We start from the raw sequence: 17,402 nt of genomic DNA on the forward strand, positions 1-17,402 counted from the left end.
CCATATTTTTGTGTTACAAATTATGTAGGAAAAGTAATAGATTGATATATGTCAAGAGTGCAACTTAAAAAAATCTACATCATAACATGATTTCTGACCTTTGTCACAAAAGACTTTCTTCATTGCTTTTTTCCCTATCACGTTTTAGAAATCATAAGAAATTATATATCAGTTCAAAGGCATTTTAAAATTAGACATTGCATTACCACGGAAAATGTACATTAAAATCACATTACAAAATATTTTCATTCATGAAAAATGTAAGTCTGGATAGTGCATTTTTATGTTTGTGTTCAAAAATGGGAGTGACAGTTAAAGGGTTAAGCTATACTTTAAACTGTTATAATAGACTGTTTAAAATTTTATCTAAATTATAGCTACATGTAAGAAACAGGAGCTGCAATATAATGACAAAAATCATTATTGCAAATTATTGCTCTTTATATTGTAATTATACTTATTAATTCCGATATAGAAAGTGATATAAAATGTTTGTTTTGTGTGCATTTTGGGCACATCACATTCACAGACAAACATGACGGTCCATGATGTTAGTCTAGTCTAGCACAAGTTATGCAAAAACTCACTGAAGCTATCAGTGAAGCTATGAAATTAATCTTTTATTTACACTGTATTCTCACTGTGTTGTTTATGATAAGGGAATTTACAAGCGTGCATAATTAACACAGCTCCAGCGTTTTCAGCGCTGACTAATCTAAGCACCTCTAATTGGCCACTGCATTCCTAAGATCAACAGAAATGCATTTGATTGGTTATAAGGCTCACCGCTGCACATGATAGCGTGTAAAAGCAATCTGATGCAGTGTGAGCGAATCTACACTGTAAAAAAAACAAACAAAAAAAAAAAAACTATGTTAAGTCAACTAAAAATAATTTGTTACCCTGCTGCCTTAAATTTTTAAGTTCAGTCAACTCAAATAAGTTTAATCAACTTGAAATGTTAAGTTGTACTAAGTGACAACTTAGATATGAGTTGACTAAACAAAAAAATTTGGTTTGTTAAACTTAAAGCTGGGCTTGTTACCCAGCTGCCTTAACATTTTAATTTGAATCAACTCAAATAAGTTGTCACTTAGTACAACTTAACTAAACTTTTTGAGCTGACTGAACTTCAAATATTAAAGGTAGCCGGGTAACAAATCATTTTAAGTTGACTCAACAAATTGTTTTTTACAGTGTACATGCAATTCCACATTTCACATTTAATTTTAAATCACGACAGCCGTAATATATTGTTTAATTGTGTAGGGCATTTTTTGTCCTTTTGTCTTGAATTTATGATGAAATTTTTGTTCATTTTGGTGGCAGTTTTGCCACAAGGCCTCTTTAATTTTCAACCCTGGTCCTAAGTCACCACCAAGTCTGTACGATATTCTGGTTCCTGCCCTCCAAAAGTTTGGAAACACCCCTGGCAAAGTGTGGTTTTCGACGATATCAACATAAATCCTTATCATTTTTTGGTGAAAATACATTAAAGTAACTTGACATTATCACTGAAGACCGGCAATAATAATTTTCATTTTGATTACATAATAATGGTAATAATGGTTTTTAAAAGATTTTTGGGTCAGCACACCTTAATAGCTTCAACAACTGATTGCCAGTTAAATTTAGAATACAATGAATTTAGGCCCAGATTATGCAGAGCTGTAATAGCTGCTAATGGTGGATATTTTGATTAATCAAAAATTTGTTTTTTCTATGTATATAACTGGATATGTAATAAAATATGTTTTTGTAGTTTGTGTTGTCCCTTATCAGTGCAAAATTATCACAAATTAAAAAGGATTCATGCCAATATTGTCCAAAACCCCACTTTTGTAGGGCGTTTCCAAACTTTTGGAGGACAGTGTACATGTTTTGAGTTATTCTTTATTTACAACAGATCAAATGTGCAAAACTTTACATGAAAGGATAATGACAAGCATGAGCAATAACAATAGCGATGCCTACCTAAACACCTGTTTGCACAAAAAAAAAAAAAAAAAAAAAAGTGAATACATTTTATCTGACATGGTCGACTTCTTATGACAATTTTTTGACTACATTTTTACTAATATCTGCAAATAAAGCTGACCAAACATTAAGATTTGCATAAAATGCCTTGGTGATGCTCACAAACAGACTGTTTCGCTAAGAAGATTTCCGAAAACAGTTTTCCAGTCTCTGTAATCATGCATTTAGTGTTGTTAAACTCCATAGCAAATGTCATCATGGGTGTTTGAAAACATGTAAATATAGTTCTATGCCTTTTCTTCTCTTTCGTAGGCAGATGTCAAAAATGAAAAGTGATCCAGCCGATCTGCTGTTTTTTTTTTCTTGCATTGGAATAATAAACCAGTGTTGTTATTGTTATCCAAAACTAAAACAAAACCGTTTTTATTCAATAAAACAACTTAAATAAAATAAATTATTAGATTAAACACCTAGAAACTTGAAAATCAAACTGAACTGAAATAAGTTTAAGTACTAAAATTACTAAAGTAGACAGAATTTTCATGCTGTAAATCATCTTTATATACCTAGGAGAAACATCAAAACCTAGAAATAAATCACAAATCTAGAAAATTACAGATATATACTGTACATGCACTCAACATGCAAGCACTAACCCAAAGTGATATAATAAAACTAAAAGCAGTGCATAAATGCATGTACAGCACAACAATAAAGGGGTAAATTTAAAAGCATGTCAATCCAAACATCTAAATGGATGTATAAATTTTTCAAATGACCTACATTTGGTCATTAATAATGCAGCAGCATTAAAAATCACACCACTTAATCATTGCAATCAATATGAAAATTTTTCTAGACATAAAACATCCATAATTACTTATTTTAAAAGTATCCTGTGTACGTCTTCAGATTCCATCTTTAAGAAGGAGGTTGTCTTAAAAATGACATGTTTGTTTGTGGGTGTGTTATGACAGCCTTCAAAATCTACCGAGGATGTCAGATCACGGGTCAGCAGATGAGCTGACCTTCATATCAGTCGAAAGGAAAACACAGAGACAAACAGAGAGCATACAAAGAGAGAGGAAGGGGAGGAATGGATAAAAGAAAACGGAAAGCAGCAATAACAATATCAAAACTCTCCACCTGCGATTAATCACATCCACCTAAATATATCTGGATGCGTCGTGTGCGCGTCCAGCTGTCAGTCTTTGTGTGTATGTGAGTCCATCATTTGTGCCAGGGTCAGAATATGCCCATCATGCATGCGCTGAGTCATCTAATAACATAACTGCTGCTGTCTTTCTCAAAAAGAAAGGCAAAAGGAAGAGAGCTGACAGAGGGGAGGGGGGGCTGCGAGATGAATGAGTGATAAAGTGGGAGGTGAGATGTGAGAAAGAATGAAAAAAGACACTTTCAAACACATCTAATGGAGCTGACATTTCCTGTCAACTAAACTGAGGAGTTTTGTCATTTCATATCACACCATAGTGGTTTTGAGAAATACACTTCTGCATCTTGTGTGGAGAGTCATGACCTGGTCATCACTATGAATATCTATGAACAAGCTAATCTGACTTTTGTCAGAAATGTTTTACATTTCTGCATAAATATGACCCAAAAGACCATCAGATTTTCACACAAGTCCTGAAAGTTGACAGAGAATTCAATCAAACAAATACAGCTGACAAAAATACAGCTGACGTCAAAAGTTTACATACACCTTGCAGAATCTGCAAAATGTTAATTATTTTACCAAAATAAGAGGGATCATACAAAATGCATGTTTTTTATTTAGTACTGACCTGTATAAGATATTTCACATAAAATACGTTTACATTTTAAAAATGTATAAAAAATGACCCCGTTCAAAAGTTTACATATGCTTCATTTTTAATACTGTGTTGTTACCTGAATGATCCATAGCTATTTTTTTGTTTTTGTTTGGTGATGGTTGCTCACGAGTCCCTTGTTTGTTCAAATGGTCACTGATGCTCCAGAAGGAAACCCAATGCATTAAGTGCCGGGGGGTTAATAACTTTTTGTATTTGAAAATACAGGGTAAATCTAACTTAATTTTTTTCTGGGAAACATGTATCTTCTGCAGCTTCTGAAGGGCAGTACTAAATGAAACTTAATATTTAGGCAAAATAAGAAAAATGTACACATCTTGATTCTGTTCAAAAGTTTACACCCCTGGCTCTTAATACAATCGTTTTTCCATCTCAAGCATCAGTGAGCGTTTGAACCTTCTGTAATAGTTGCATTTGAGTCCCTCAGTTGTCCTCGGTGTGAAAGGGTGGATCTCAAAAATCACACAGTCATTCTTGAAAAGGGTTCAAATATACAAAAAGGCTGAAAAACCAAATCTGTGGGACCTGAAAGATTTTTGTAATTTATAGGGTTATTTTATAAATTCAACTGTTACTTTCTCTTGTGGACAATATGTAAACATCTTTTATATGAAATATCTTTTTCAGGTAAGTACTAAATAAAAAATGACATGCATTCTGTATGATCCCTCTTATTTTGGTAAAATAATTAACATTTTGCAGAATCTGCAAGGTGTATGTAAACTTATGATTTCAACTGTATATACTTTGTCTTTATTTTGTTCTGGAAAACGATCCAATATTACATATATCATATGTGAGTGGCAGCTCACAGGGATCTATCAAAGTCTGATCATGTTTGTGGAAGTGAATCATGGCATGAACTAAGAAGATCTCTGAGGACCTCAGACAAAAAATTGTTGTTGCTCATTAGGCTTGAGAAGGTTATAAAAACATCTCTAAAGAGTTTGGACTTCACAAATCCAATCCATTGTGTACAAATGGAGGAATTCAAGACCACTGTTACCCTCCCCAAGAGTGGTCGACCAATAAAGATCACTCTACAAGCAGTAAGTGTAACCGGAAGGTTCCAAAGGAACCCAGAGTAACTTCTAAGTAACTAAAGGCCTTTCTCACATTGGCTAATGTTAATGTTCATGAGTCCATCATCAGGAGATCACTGACCATGGTGTGCATGGCAGAGTTGCAAAGAGAAAGCCACTCCTCTCCGTCTGAAGTTTGATACTGTGGACAAGCCAGAGAGTTTTTGGAGAAATATCTTGTGGACAGATGAGACCCAAATAGAACTTTTTGGTTTAAATGAAAAGTGTTTTGTAGAGAGGAAATAACACACTGTGAATCTGTGAAACATGGTGGTAGTATCATGATTTGGGCCTGTTTTTCTGTATCTTTATAGGTCCAGGACAGCTTGCCATCACCGATGGAACACTGAATTCTGAATTATACCAGCAAATTCTAAAAGAAAATGTCAGGACATTTGTCCAAGAACTGAATCTCGAGAGAAAATGGGCCATGCAGCAAGACAACGACCAGAAGTACACAAGTTGTTCTACAAAAGAATGATTAAAGAAGAACACAGTTAATGTTTGGAATGGCTGAGTCTAAGTCCAGATCTTAATCCAAAAAACAGGCAGTTCACAGGAGGAAAACCACCAACAGCACAGAATTGAAGCAGTTCTGTACTAAGGAATGAGCTACAATTCTTACAAGCTGTTATATAGGACTGGCCAGAAGTTACAAGAAACATTTAGCTGCAATCAGCATCAGCTATTGAAAGCAAAGATTCACATACTTTTGCCACGGATGGATACATAACACTGGATCTTTTTCTCAATAAAGATATGACAAAGTATATATTTTTGTCTCATTTGTTTGACTGGATTCTCTTTGTCAACTTTCACGACTTTTCTAAAAATCAGATGATCTTTTAGGGTCATATTTATGCAGAAATATAGAAATTTCTGAAGGGTTCGCAACCTTTAAAGCACTGTAAATGTGCACAAGGTGTGTCTGCCTCATTTAGTTTTAAATTTCACTGAAACAAGCAAAACAGTAGTCTATAAAAAAAAGCCAAAATGGGACTATTTTAAAATTTAAACTATAAACTAAGGTTAGTTATATATGCATATGTTAACACTTTACAATATTGAACACATATTCACTATTAAGAGTTTTCCCTGAACAAACTCCTAATTTGCTTTTATTAACAGTTAGTGAAGTAGTGAAAACGAAAATTCTGTCATTAATTACTCATCCTCATGTCATTCTGAACCGTAAGACCTTTGTTCAACTTCAGAACACAAATTAAGTTATTTTTGATGAAATCTTAGAGCTTTCTGACCTTGCATAGACAGCAACCGCAACCATGTTCAAGGCCCAGAAGTCCATGTGACAGCGGTGGTTCAACCGTAATGTTATTAAGCTACAGGAATACCTTTTGTGCTTAAAGAAAACAAAAATAATTATTTTATTCAACAGTTTCTTCTCTTCCGCGTCAGTCTTCAATGCACGTTCATGGGAGTACCAATAAAGTACTAATAAACAGGCAATATGCTAGTAATATTCATGCTAATAAGTGACTAGTTAATAGTGAGAATTGGTCCTTATGTAAAGTGTTACTATACACATTATATAATTTGGGATGGTGAAGTGGTCTGCGATTTTTAATTTTGACCTGTTACGGTTTGATAACTCCACGTATCTAAACAGCTGCGTTGAAGCACTGCAATTAGGAGAACATTACTAGAGTCACTCTTTCTAATCACCATTCAGTTATGAAAGAAGCTTTTAGATCATTAAGAACCTCCTAAATATTGATGAGACATTCTGTCGACATGAGGCACATCTCGCATCTTATTTTTCAGCATCTCCTGCGCAGAAATGAGCTGAATCACTTGTGCAGTTCATCAAGTTATTTCATTTCTGTACAGCAGTGGAGGCGGCAATATTCAGCGAGCTCCATTATTGATTCTTGAAGCAAAGCTTGAGTATTAAAGAGGCCTGAGAGCACTGTGATGCAATTTGAGGTCAAAGTCTTGAGAGCTTGATGCATCTCCAACACTCCAGCAGATGGTGTGGGTTTAGTGCTGCTGCAAAGCTTCATGGGATTGAGAGGGTGTACTGTATTGATTTCTATGTTGGCTGGTGTTGGCCCTAACTGTAGATCTAAAGTCAGTGTTGCCCTTTAGCTTTAATGGTTTTGATTAGGATGGAGGTTGAGGAAACCGTATCCTGCATCAGCACTTAAAGGCAGTTTTTGTAGGAGGTATTGATTTCTGGAGAAGGTTTGCATGGTGAAAAGCTCTCCCTTATTAACACGGTGAAGACAGATGTGAAGGCTGGGTAGGGTTTCCACACAAGTCCTCGTCACCAAGTCTGGCATCAGAACACAACCTCTAAAGCCACAATCAGATCATCAGTACTTCTCTAATGACTAAGTTGGGAACAGAAAACCAGCTTGTATTCAGAAACGGTCTAGTCCGGTGTAGTCCAATTATCCTTATGAGCCTTTTTGGTGAAGTGAAGTGAATGAATCAGAAAGGCTCAGCACAATCAGTGTAGTCTGATTCTTTTTCAAACAACTTTTATTCACCCTTTTTACCCATAAGGGTGTAAATTTAATGGGTCTGGCTTCTGGTGTCATTCACTTCCAGCTATTTTTAACTGTACAAAACAGCTCGTTTTACTGGTTAGAATTACAAACCGTTGTCTTACCATATTATTTTAATGTATTATCTTAATTGTGAACGAACTGTTTTGTAGTGCAAACAGTTTTTACCATTTACTGCACTTATTCTTCTTGTTATTGTCCTACAGCGGCTAATGAACTGGAAGTCTCGCACATTTACATAAAACTCTTACTTCCACGTAGAATAATAAGGTGGAATATAGCTACAAGCAGCGATTACCGGGGTACAAGTGCTTAAGGCATTTAAGCATATAAGAAAAAAGACAAACTTTTATTTAGCAAGGCTGTACCCACCTAAATCAATAATTAAAAAAGCATGTTTGGCAAATCCAGGTCATTTACCATAGAAATACAGTGTTTCTGAGTTATTTTTAAAATAATGTTAAAGTGCCAGCTGTGGTCCGATCTCCTTAAAACTTTGCATGCTTGTTTAGAATCACCTGTCGCATGTGCTCACCACATACATATGTGTGAAAAAACATGCGCCGTACAATTATTTATGCCCTTGAAAACCGCAAAATCGAGACCTTTGGGGCTGTAAGTTCAACAGGCCCACCTTGTTTCGTTGCAATCGGCCTCCGTTAACCCTGTCTAAAAGGTGCTAAAAATTCGTCGGCCAATGTCTTTTGAGATACGCAAATGTCCTTATAGACACTTGTGGCACTTGGGACCAAGATCGTGCACAACTATTTTCATGATTAAAGGACAAATGGTTGCGCAATTATAGCCATTATTATGCTTTTCCCCCTTTAATAGCGCCACCAAGTGGCCAAGCTCTGCCATTTTTTTTCCCATGACCTCATTTTGACCTCTTACATACATGTTTCTGAGTTTGGCGAAGTTATCTCATTCCGTTCAGGAGTTATAGGCATTTTACCAAAAGTGGTCCTGGCCCTTTCAAACACTTGAGCCTGCGACTGATGGTTTAGGAGTTAAGAGCAATTTCATATTTTTGTTTGCCCTCGTCAGGTCGACTGGGGTAAGCCTTGGTCAAGTTGTAGGCGATGTGAGTACTACTATACCTACAACTTATGGTTTGGTCTGCACGATCAGTTTTACGTGGCGATCGCTGATCCGTGACAATTCTAACAACTACAACAGGGTTTCAGCGCTTTTTTTTATGAAATTCAAAAACACACAGCACAAACACTGTGGCATGATTCCTAAATAAATTACTCAAATGAGCAGGTTCTTTTAAGTAAATCAAAAGCACTTCAGCTGTCACTGAATTAGTTTGTCTGACAAACTTTTATGGGTGTTTTTATGTAATTTCTGGAGCTTGACAGTTCCCGTCTTTTCATTGTATGAAAAAGAGCACCAGAAACAATGCGCTAAACTTCTCCTTTTGTGTTCCACAGAATAAAGAAAGTCATACAAGTTTGAAACAAACACGAGAGTGACTAAATGATGACAAAAATTTCATTTTTGAGTGAACTATCCCTTTAAAAGACTGCAAGTGGCAGCAAGCATTCTGGTGGACTGCAGTAGCTCTACAGAAACTGATTCCCTGTTGGACTAAGAAATATTATCTCTTTTATTATCTTCCGTGTCAGTGGAGGTGAAATGCCCACATACAAAACGCCCTGTTACTTTTCTTCACATCTCACCTGGCAGAAGACGGGTTTGTAGCTTTCGGAAAAAATGTGCGCCAGCTCCTCCGAGTCTTCAAAGTCTAGCGGCAGGCGATCCACGCATAGGCACTTGGAGTGGAGGTGGTCAGCAGAGGTCAGCTGGTTGACGTCAGCCCATTGCACCATGAGCGCACGGTCGCCCAGCGGTTTGCCCAAGAGTTCTGACCGTGCCCTGGAGGCCGAGTCCTTCTTCATGTACTCCACAAAGCCGTAGCCTTTGGAGTGGCCCGTAAGGTCGCTGTACACCAGGAAACAGCGTTCAATGTTGCCATAGGAGCGTACCAGCTCCTGAAACTGGCTGGCAGTGACTGTGTAGGGCAGGTTGGTGACACACAGGAGAGAGTCCGTGGGCTGAAGCTGGACGGTGATGTCACGGCCTCGGACTGACGTCTGGTGCAGAGTTCGGATGGCATCCTGTGCCTGGTCACCATTTAGAAGGGTTACGAAGGCTAGTGAGACACACACACAAATACACACACATACACAAAAAAAACATTAATAAAACACCCAAACAGCAAATCAAACAGATCTTGAGTGTAAAAAGCAACAAGAGTACAAAAGAAGAACTACATTCTGTGAGTGATATTAGAAAGAACTTAAGTTGTGGGTCACGCAAAGTCTAACAAACAAATGGAAAAACTCAAACAAAAATTAACATACAGGCTAGAGAAAAAAATTATAACATCAGAAACATAAAATAAAATTGCAGCTATATGTTAGTGGTTGCATTTAATGAGAAGAGGAGCAATTTAGGGCTGCAGAATCATGGATAAACTGAGAATCACTTCAAAAAGAGACCACCATTCTCCCAACATTCTGAACTAAGCAAAATTGAAACTGAATTAAGCTAAGCAGATTTGAATGTTTCAATATGACATAGTCAAAGGTTTAACAGACAAAGTAGAATCATAAGATTGCGTGGCTGTTTGAATCAAGATTGTGCAGCTCTAGAGCAAATGTTTTTTTTTTTTTTTTGGCAGAAGTAAACATTGATGCTGTCGGATGCAACACTGATGATAACTGCATTAAATACACAGAACAACCTTGAAAATATGCTGGATTTTTTCTAATACTGGACTTGCTGGTCCAATCATTTAGTCCACTTAAAGGATTAGTCCACTTCCAGAACAAAAATTTACAGATAATTTACTCACTCCTTTGTCATCCAAGATGTTCATGTCTTTCTTTCTTCAGTGGTAAAGAAATTATATTGTTTGAGGAAAACATTTCAGGAATTATCTCCGTATAGACGACTTCAATGGTGCCCCCAAGTTTGAACTTCCAAAATGTAGTTTAAATGCAGCTTCAAAGGGCTCTAAGCGATCCCAGCCGAGGAAGAAGGGTCTTATCTAGCCAAATAATCAAACATTTTCTAAACAAACTGACAATGGATATACTTTTTTAACCTCAAATGCTCGTCTTGTCTCGTATCTGAAATGCGAATGCGTAGTCTGTATAATCTGGGTCATTACAGTTAGGGTATGTCGAAAATCTCCCACCTTGTTTTCTACTTCAACTTCAAAACCATCCTACATCACTGCTTTACCTTTTTTTGGGAAAAGGGCATTTGATCTTCTTTGCATGTTCACTTTGTAAACACTGGGTCTGTACTTCTGCAGCGATGTAGGACGAGTTAGGGAAGAAATCGAGATGGGAGTTTTTCGACATACCCTAACTGTATTGAACCGGAAAAAAAAACATTCACACAGACCCAGACAAGACAAGCATTTAAGGTTAAAAGGTATATAAATTAGTCATTTAATAGTCAATTTGTTTAAAAAATGACAGATCGTTTTGCTAGATAAGACCCTTTTTCCTTGGCTGTGATCGTTTAGAGCCCTTTGAAGCTGCATTTAAACTGCATTTTGGAAGTTCAAACTTGGGGTCACCATTGAAGTCCACTATATGGAGAGAATTCCTGAAATGTTTTCCTCAAGAAACATAATTTCTTCACGACTAAAGAAAGAAAGACATGAACATCTTGGATGACAAGGTGGTGAAAAAATTATTATTAGGATTTTTCTCCAGATAGTGGACTTCAATGGGAGCCAACGGGTTGAACGTCCAAATGGCAGTTTTAATGCAGCTTCAAAGGGCTCTACACGATCCCTCTCTTATAAAATAGCCTACCTTTTGATGTTAATTCATGTTCATTTTGCACTATAGTAGTAAAGAGAAAGTTAAAATGGGTTCACTTGCCGCCTAAACTGAGGCGCTAAAGCGATCGTACCTGCTGCATTAAAGAGCACCAAAACCGTATTTATTGTTTGAATTTCGTTATGAATTTGGCATAATTTTAAAGCTGATACTTTGTTTATTAAAAAGTAACAAATCACAAAGCTTATTGCAATTACTGGACGGCAAGTACGCTACGAATAGGCTATTATAAAGTTTATGCATTAGCAGAACAGCACAAGAAGATCTTGATAACAAGAAGCCATATTAGTAATGATTATAAACAAGAATTGTTACAGATATTGCCAATATCCACACAGCTGACAGCTTTACCTGTTGTAGTTTGTTCAAGTTAGCATGAAATAGATACTGCATTTCTGCACAATTACTATGCACGTCTCTGTTTCAATCTCTCTCATGCTCCCTCATCAACGAGGACTGTTTGAAAGTCTTTTTTCTACTAAAACTTTGAGGTGCATCATGTGAGTTTAATACGTGAACATAACAGACAAGATGTGATCACAAAACAAGGAAAAAAGCCATTACTTGCACATTTTTAAGTCATAACATGTAAATATATGTAGTCACCAGCGGTGACCTCAGCAAAAACCTCACGCATATGCGACCACTTAGTCGCAGTCTCTGTAACGCATTACGTAGTCACATTGGAAAGGTCACGTGTGACGTAGAAGGAAGTACCGACCCAGTGTTTACAAAGTGAACGTGCAAAGAGAGTCAAAAGCCCTTTACAAAATAAGGTAAAACAACAAGGTTGGATGATTTTGAAGTTGGAAGAGAAAATGAGATGGAGCACCATACCCTTCCTTTCTGAACCGGAGTACACAGACAAAGTACTAACTAAGCATTTGTATTTTTTTTTTAGAAAATGGCAGATCTTTTCGCTAGATAAGACCCTTTTTCCTCAGCTGGGATCGTGTAGAGCCCTTTGAACCTGCACTGAAACAGCAATTTGGACCTTCAACCCTTTGGCTCCCATTGAGGTCCATATGGGAAAAAATCTCTTTTCCTTAAAAAACATTTTTTTTTTCCAACCGATAAAAAAGACAAACATGAACATCTTGGATGACATAGGGGTGAGTAAATTATCAGGATATTTTTATTCTGGAAGTGAACTAATCCTTTAAACCCCATCCCTGCCAGCTCACATTTGTCTGCCTCCATTTTTAAATGCTATGTCTACATCTTAAAATCCAATCAACAACCAATACATAGAACTCTGAATTATTTCTCGGATGTACGTCACAATTAGGAACAAAAGATCTGCTTCTCATCCTGACTTCATGACAATAACTTCTATAAGTGTCCATCTCAATAACAACAACAACAAAAAAGTAAAAGCTAAAACTTTAGAGACTGCCTATTGGATCGGCAGATGGCTCTCAGTTTATGAACCTGATTAATTCCTGGAAATGTGCCAGTACAGTGAGCCTGTCATAAAATAATTCCTTAATTACAATTAAATTCAATTAAAACATGTAATTAACTTCACAAGACGTCTGTCGATTTAATTATCAAACATAAAAGGATTTACATAATTTTTAGAAAACAGGGCATAAACTGATCAAAACTATGTACATCACATTTGCAGAAAAATAAAATATTTTGTTTAGCAAAACATGCTGTTCCACATACAATAAAATCTAATTCTGAATAGGTCACGCACATTACTTGCAATTATACATGTGAATGCAGCATTTGAGCACAAAACCCAGTTTATGACATTTATGCTGTTTATACAGTAAATAACACTGTTGCATTATTTCACAGTAAATTGTTTAGCAAGAGCTAATTGGATGCCTTCCACCCCCTCAGAAATTAATAAGCCGTTTAACTGTCGCTGAACTTGTAGTGCCCTTTATAACATACAGAGACAATCCTTTAAAACTGCCGCAATCTTTTATAATAAATGGTAAATAATTATTGTAAACTATCTTGATCCATAGAAGTTAATCTTGTTCATACTTCATTTTGTGTCTGTCTCCATCTCCCTTATTCCTCCCTTCCTTTAACTAGAGTAAATGAAGCACAGCTAGGCATTTTCTTATCCGACAAAGAAAAAATACAGAATGAACAAAGAACAGCCAACACAATAATCGTAGAAATCACAGCCACTTTAGCTGGTGACAGCGCTGAGACGGCCATTTTTTAAAACACAGGAACCTGATTATAGCCTTCGTCTCAATCTGTGACAGTTATTAGGTTTTTTTCCCTGGCTAAGTCGAGTTAGGGGGGTTGTGTGGTGGGGGGCTTTATTGTAACAGCATAAAGCCTATAATTCTTCTGCCATGAGACATCTAAAATTACTCATTAATGTACAGTGCAGTCATTAAAAAGTGCTACACAGGGACTGACGTGAAAATGACTAGCGTGATGGGGTTCAGCTGTCAATAGAAGACAACATTAATGTCTGTTGCAGCTCATTCACTGCTTTGTTGTGGTCAATATGAGTCCAGATTGGAATATTTATCATTGCACTCTAGAAACATCACAAAACAAAGGCACAACAATTACAGCAATTATAAAGTTAAAATCACAGCGTTGAGCCTCCTCATCCCATGAGCACTGTCTGTGCTCCGTTTCCCGTTCTTATTACACTCATTAGACTTTTCGTTAGCTCTGAGATGATAATATGCTTGGGAGGAGTAACACTCACTCAGCTACTGTAGTGTATGACATGAGCTCTACTCACACTGTGAGAGCTCATTGAGATTCATTAAGCCAGGGTGTGGAAGATCACAGCATTTAAAACAAGCATGGGCTTGTATCTGTCGGCGGACGGGGTTAGATGATTGATGCAGTCGCTTCTGTCCAGGCTAATGACACTCATAAAGCATCATTCCAACTAACTGGCTAACTGTCTAAATTTGCATATTTCTGATAAACACTCAACGCACTTCTTTGGCAATGAGAAAACTGTAACGGATCCTGCTATGTCAAAAATTTACATCTTGATACCAAGAGACTACTTTGTTGCATACTTGAAGTAAGTGTAACATCTAGCTAACACAAAAATGTAGGGGTCAGGAACCTTGTGCCACTTTTGGCAGGCGGAAGGGTAAACATTGGCACACAAGCAAAAATTGGGAGAGAGGAATATTACATGATTGTTATTTTGTTGGTTTTGGAAATGTTGAAGTCAGGGTCCAAAAAGAACACCCACAGAGTGCAAAATATGAGTAAAAATAGGCTTTTGCAAGTGAAAAAAAGATAAACTGACCCTCTCTGCTTTCAGTTATATGCTTGATTCAAATATAAAAACAGACAGACCATCTACACTGTAAAAAATACATGTAATTTTAACTGTAAAATTTTGTAAAAAGCTACAGAGAAAACTGTTAATAGATTAACAGTAAGTTCCCGTACTAAATACAGGAAAAAAAACTGTAAAAGATCTAACCAGACATTACATGTAATTTTACAGTAAAACGCTAATTGTACAGTTTTTAGAAGTAAAAAAGAACAAATCAATGTATAATTTACAGTCGAAAACTGTAAACCGATATTCCCAGAATTCCCTGCGTGACACTACACATTTGAAAGTATTTAGTTTAAATAATCATGTTTTTTTTATAGTTTGTGTTACAGTTATGTACATTTGGGCTTTGTTACATCTTCTGTTGTTTAATGAATGTTAATTGTATTATTTAAGTGTTGTGTGTTACCATGACGGTGTTTTGTGTTTGCGTAAATGACTCTGTGCACCTTTTATATACTAGTAGTATTCTGCTTGTGGCCAAGTTACTTGTGATGAGCTTTGATTCTTCATATGGCTTTCTCTTTAACCACCTGCATTATTATAGTGGATGTCAGTATGTTAAAGGTACAAAACAGATTTTAATAGCAGTCAGTTTATCTTTTTTCACTTACCATTGTTAAATTTACTGGTTTACATTCAAATTTTCTTGTTTGTAAATTACACAACCACAGCTGCCAAAATGATTTTGTAAAAACTACAGATTTTTTTTTTTTTTTTTTTTTTACAGTGTAGTACCTCAAGTGGATAGCTTACCATTACAACAATTTTTAAAAATGTTTATCTGACATTTTTAAGACCAAAACTGTATGTGTCAGCACAAAAAAATTCTGAGAAAAAACGAACATTTTAGAAAGTGGCGATAATAAGCAATGTTTTTTGAGCACCAAATGAACAAATTAGAACAGTTTCTGAAAGATCACTGAAGCCTGGACTAATGGCTGCTTAAAATTCAGCTTTGCCATGTCAGGAATAAATTACATGAATAAAATACAAATTAAAAAAGATAAATAGGTATTTAATTTTTTAACTTTATTACTGTTTTACTGTAATGATTTGATTAAATAAAAGCAACCTTGGTGAGCATAAGAGACTTTTTTTAAACTTTTGAATGGTGGTGTATAAGCCCACCAAAGCTAGAATATAATATGAGAAAGAAATCATGATGATTCACACTCATAAAAATATTGAAGGAGAAGTTCACTTTCAGAACAAAAATTTACAGATGATTTACTCACCCCCTTGTCATCCAAGATGTTCATGTCTTTCTTCAGTCATAAAGGAATTATGTTTTTCGAGGAAAACATTTCAGGATTTCTCTCCATATAGTGGACTTCTAAGGTGCCTGCGAGTTTGAACTTCCAAAATACAATTTAAATGCAGCTTCAAAAGGCTCTAAATGATCCCAGCAGAGGAAGAAGGATCTTATGTAGCAAAACGATCTGATATTTTCTAAAAAATTAACCTCAATTGCTTGTCTTGTCTAGCTCTGAGTGAACTCTGTGTATTCCAGTTCAAGGCGCTTAGGGTATGCCGAAAAACTCCCATCTCATTTTCCTACATTGCCGTTTTACCTTTTTTGTAAAGGCCGTTTAATCTTCTTTGCATGTTCACTTTGTAAACACTGGATCAGCACTTCTGCAGTGATGTAGGATGATTTTGAAGTTGGAAGAGAAAATGTGATAGGAGTTTTTCGACATACCCTAAATGTCTTGAACCGGAATAAACAGAGTTCGCACAAAGCTAGACAAGAGGAGCATTTGAGAATAAAAAAGCATATAAATTGTCAATTTGTTTAGAAAATGACAGATAATTTTGCTAGATAAGACCCTTCTTCCTTGGCTGGGATCATTTAGAGCCCTTTGAAGCTGCATTTTGGAAGTTCAAACTGACAGGCACCATAGAAGTCCACAATATGGTGAGAAATCCTGAAATGTTTTCCTCAAAAAACATAATTTCTTATCGGCTGATGAAAGAAAAAGAAAAGACATGAACATCTTGGATGACAAGGGGGGTGAGTATGCATGACTTAATCGCATGATGGAATCATGTTGAAAAGGTCACGCGAGGTTAGTTCTTTGTCTGTGTACTTCGGTTCAAAAATGTAAGGTAGGGCGGAAAACTTCATTTCATTTTTTTCCTCCAACTTCAAAATCGTCCGACATCATTGATTTACCTTTTTATTGTAAAGGATGTTTGACTGTCTTTACACGTTTGCTTTGTAAACACTGAGTCTGTACTTCCGCCAATGTAACACGTGCATAATTATGTAATGCATGAGGTCGAGCTAGTGCAAGATGAGAATTTGTGGTTAAAAAGTATAGAAATGTAATTTTCTCAAGATAAGACACTGGGATCCCACTGGCTGGGATCGTGTAGAGCAATTTGAAGCTACGCTGAAACTGCAATTTGGACCTTCAACCCATTGATTCCCATTGAAGTCCACTATATGGAAAAACATTCTAGAATGTTTTCTTCAAAAACCTTAATTTCTTTTTGACTTAAGAAACACAGACATGAACATCTTGGATGACATAGGGGTGAGGAAATGATCAAGACTTGTTTATTCTGGAAGTGAACTAATCCTTTAAACCACTTTCCTGACTTCTTTGAGGGAAGGGTCTATGAGCAGGTGTATGTATGGGCTTCTGATCTAATACTGTGAAATAAGCTTATGCAATTTACTTATAAATGTGTATGGAGAAAACAGAAAATGAGAAAGCAGCAGCTTTCGTTTCTGCTCTGATGCTGTGAGTTTGTGTTACATTTTTCGCATCTAAACCAAACTTATGATTTTAGCAAAA

General features: G+C 36.2%; 1 protein-coding gene across 1 annotated transcript in view; it reads right to left on the bottom strand.

Moving 5' to 3' along the window:
* raver2 (ribonucleoprotein, PTB-binding 2) overlaps positions 1-17,402 on the bottom strand; it is an 89,218-nt gene that overhangs the window by 41,398 nt on the left and 30,418 nt on the right. Inside the window, exon 3 of the mRNA XM_051111562.1 lies at positions 9,126-9,598. Within this exon, the coding sequence (XP_050967519.1) occupies positions 9,126-9,598 (473 nt within the window). The remainder of the gene's footprint in view (positions 1-9,125; positions 9,599-17,402) is intronic.

The sequence above is a fragment of the Labeo rohita genome, chromosome 6 (assembly GCF_022985175.1).
Source record: "Labeo rohita strain BAU-BD-2019 chromosome 6, IGBB_LRoh.1.0, whole genome shotgun sequence".
Lineage (NCBI taxonomy): Eukaryota > Metazoa > Chordata > Actinopteri > Cypriniformes > Cyprinidae > Labeo > Labeo rohita.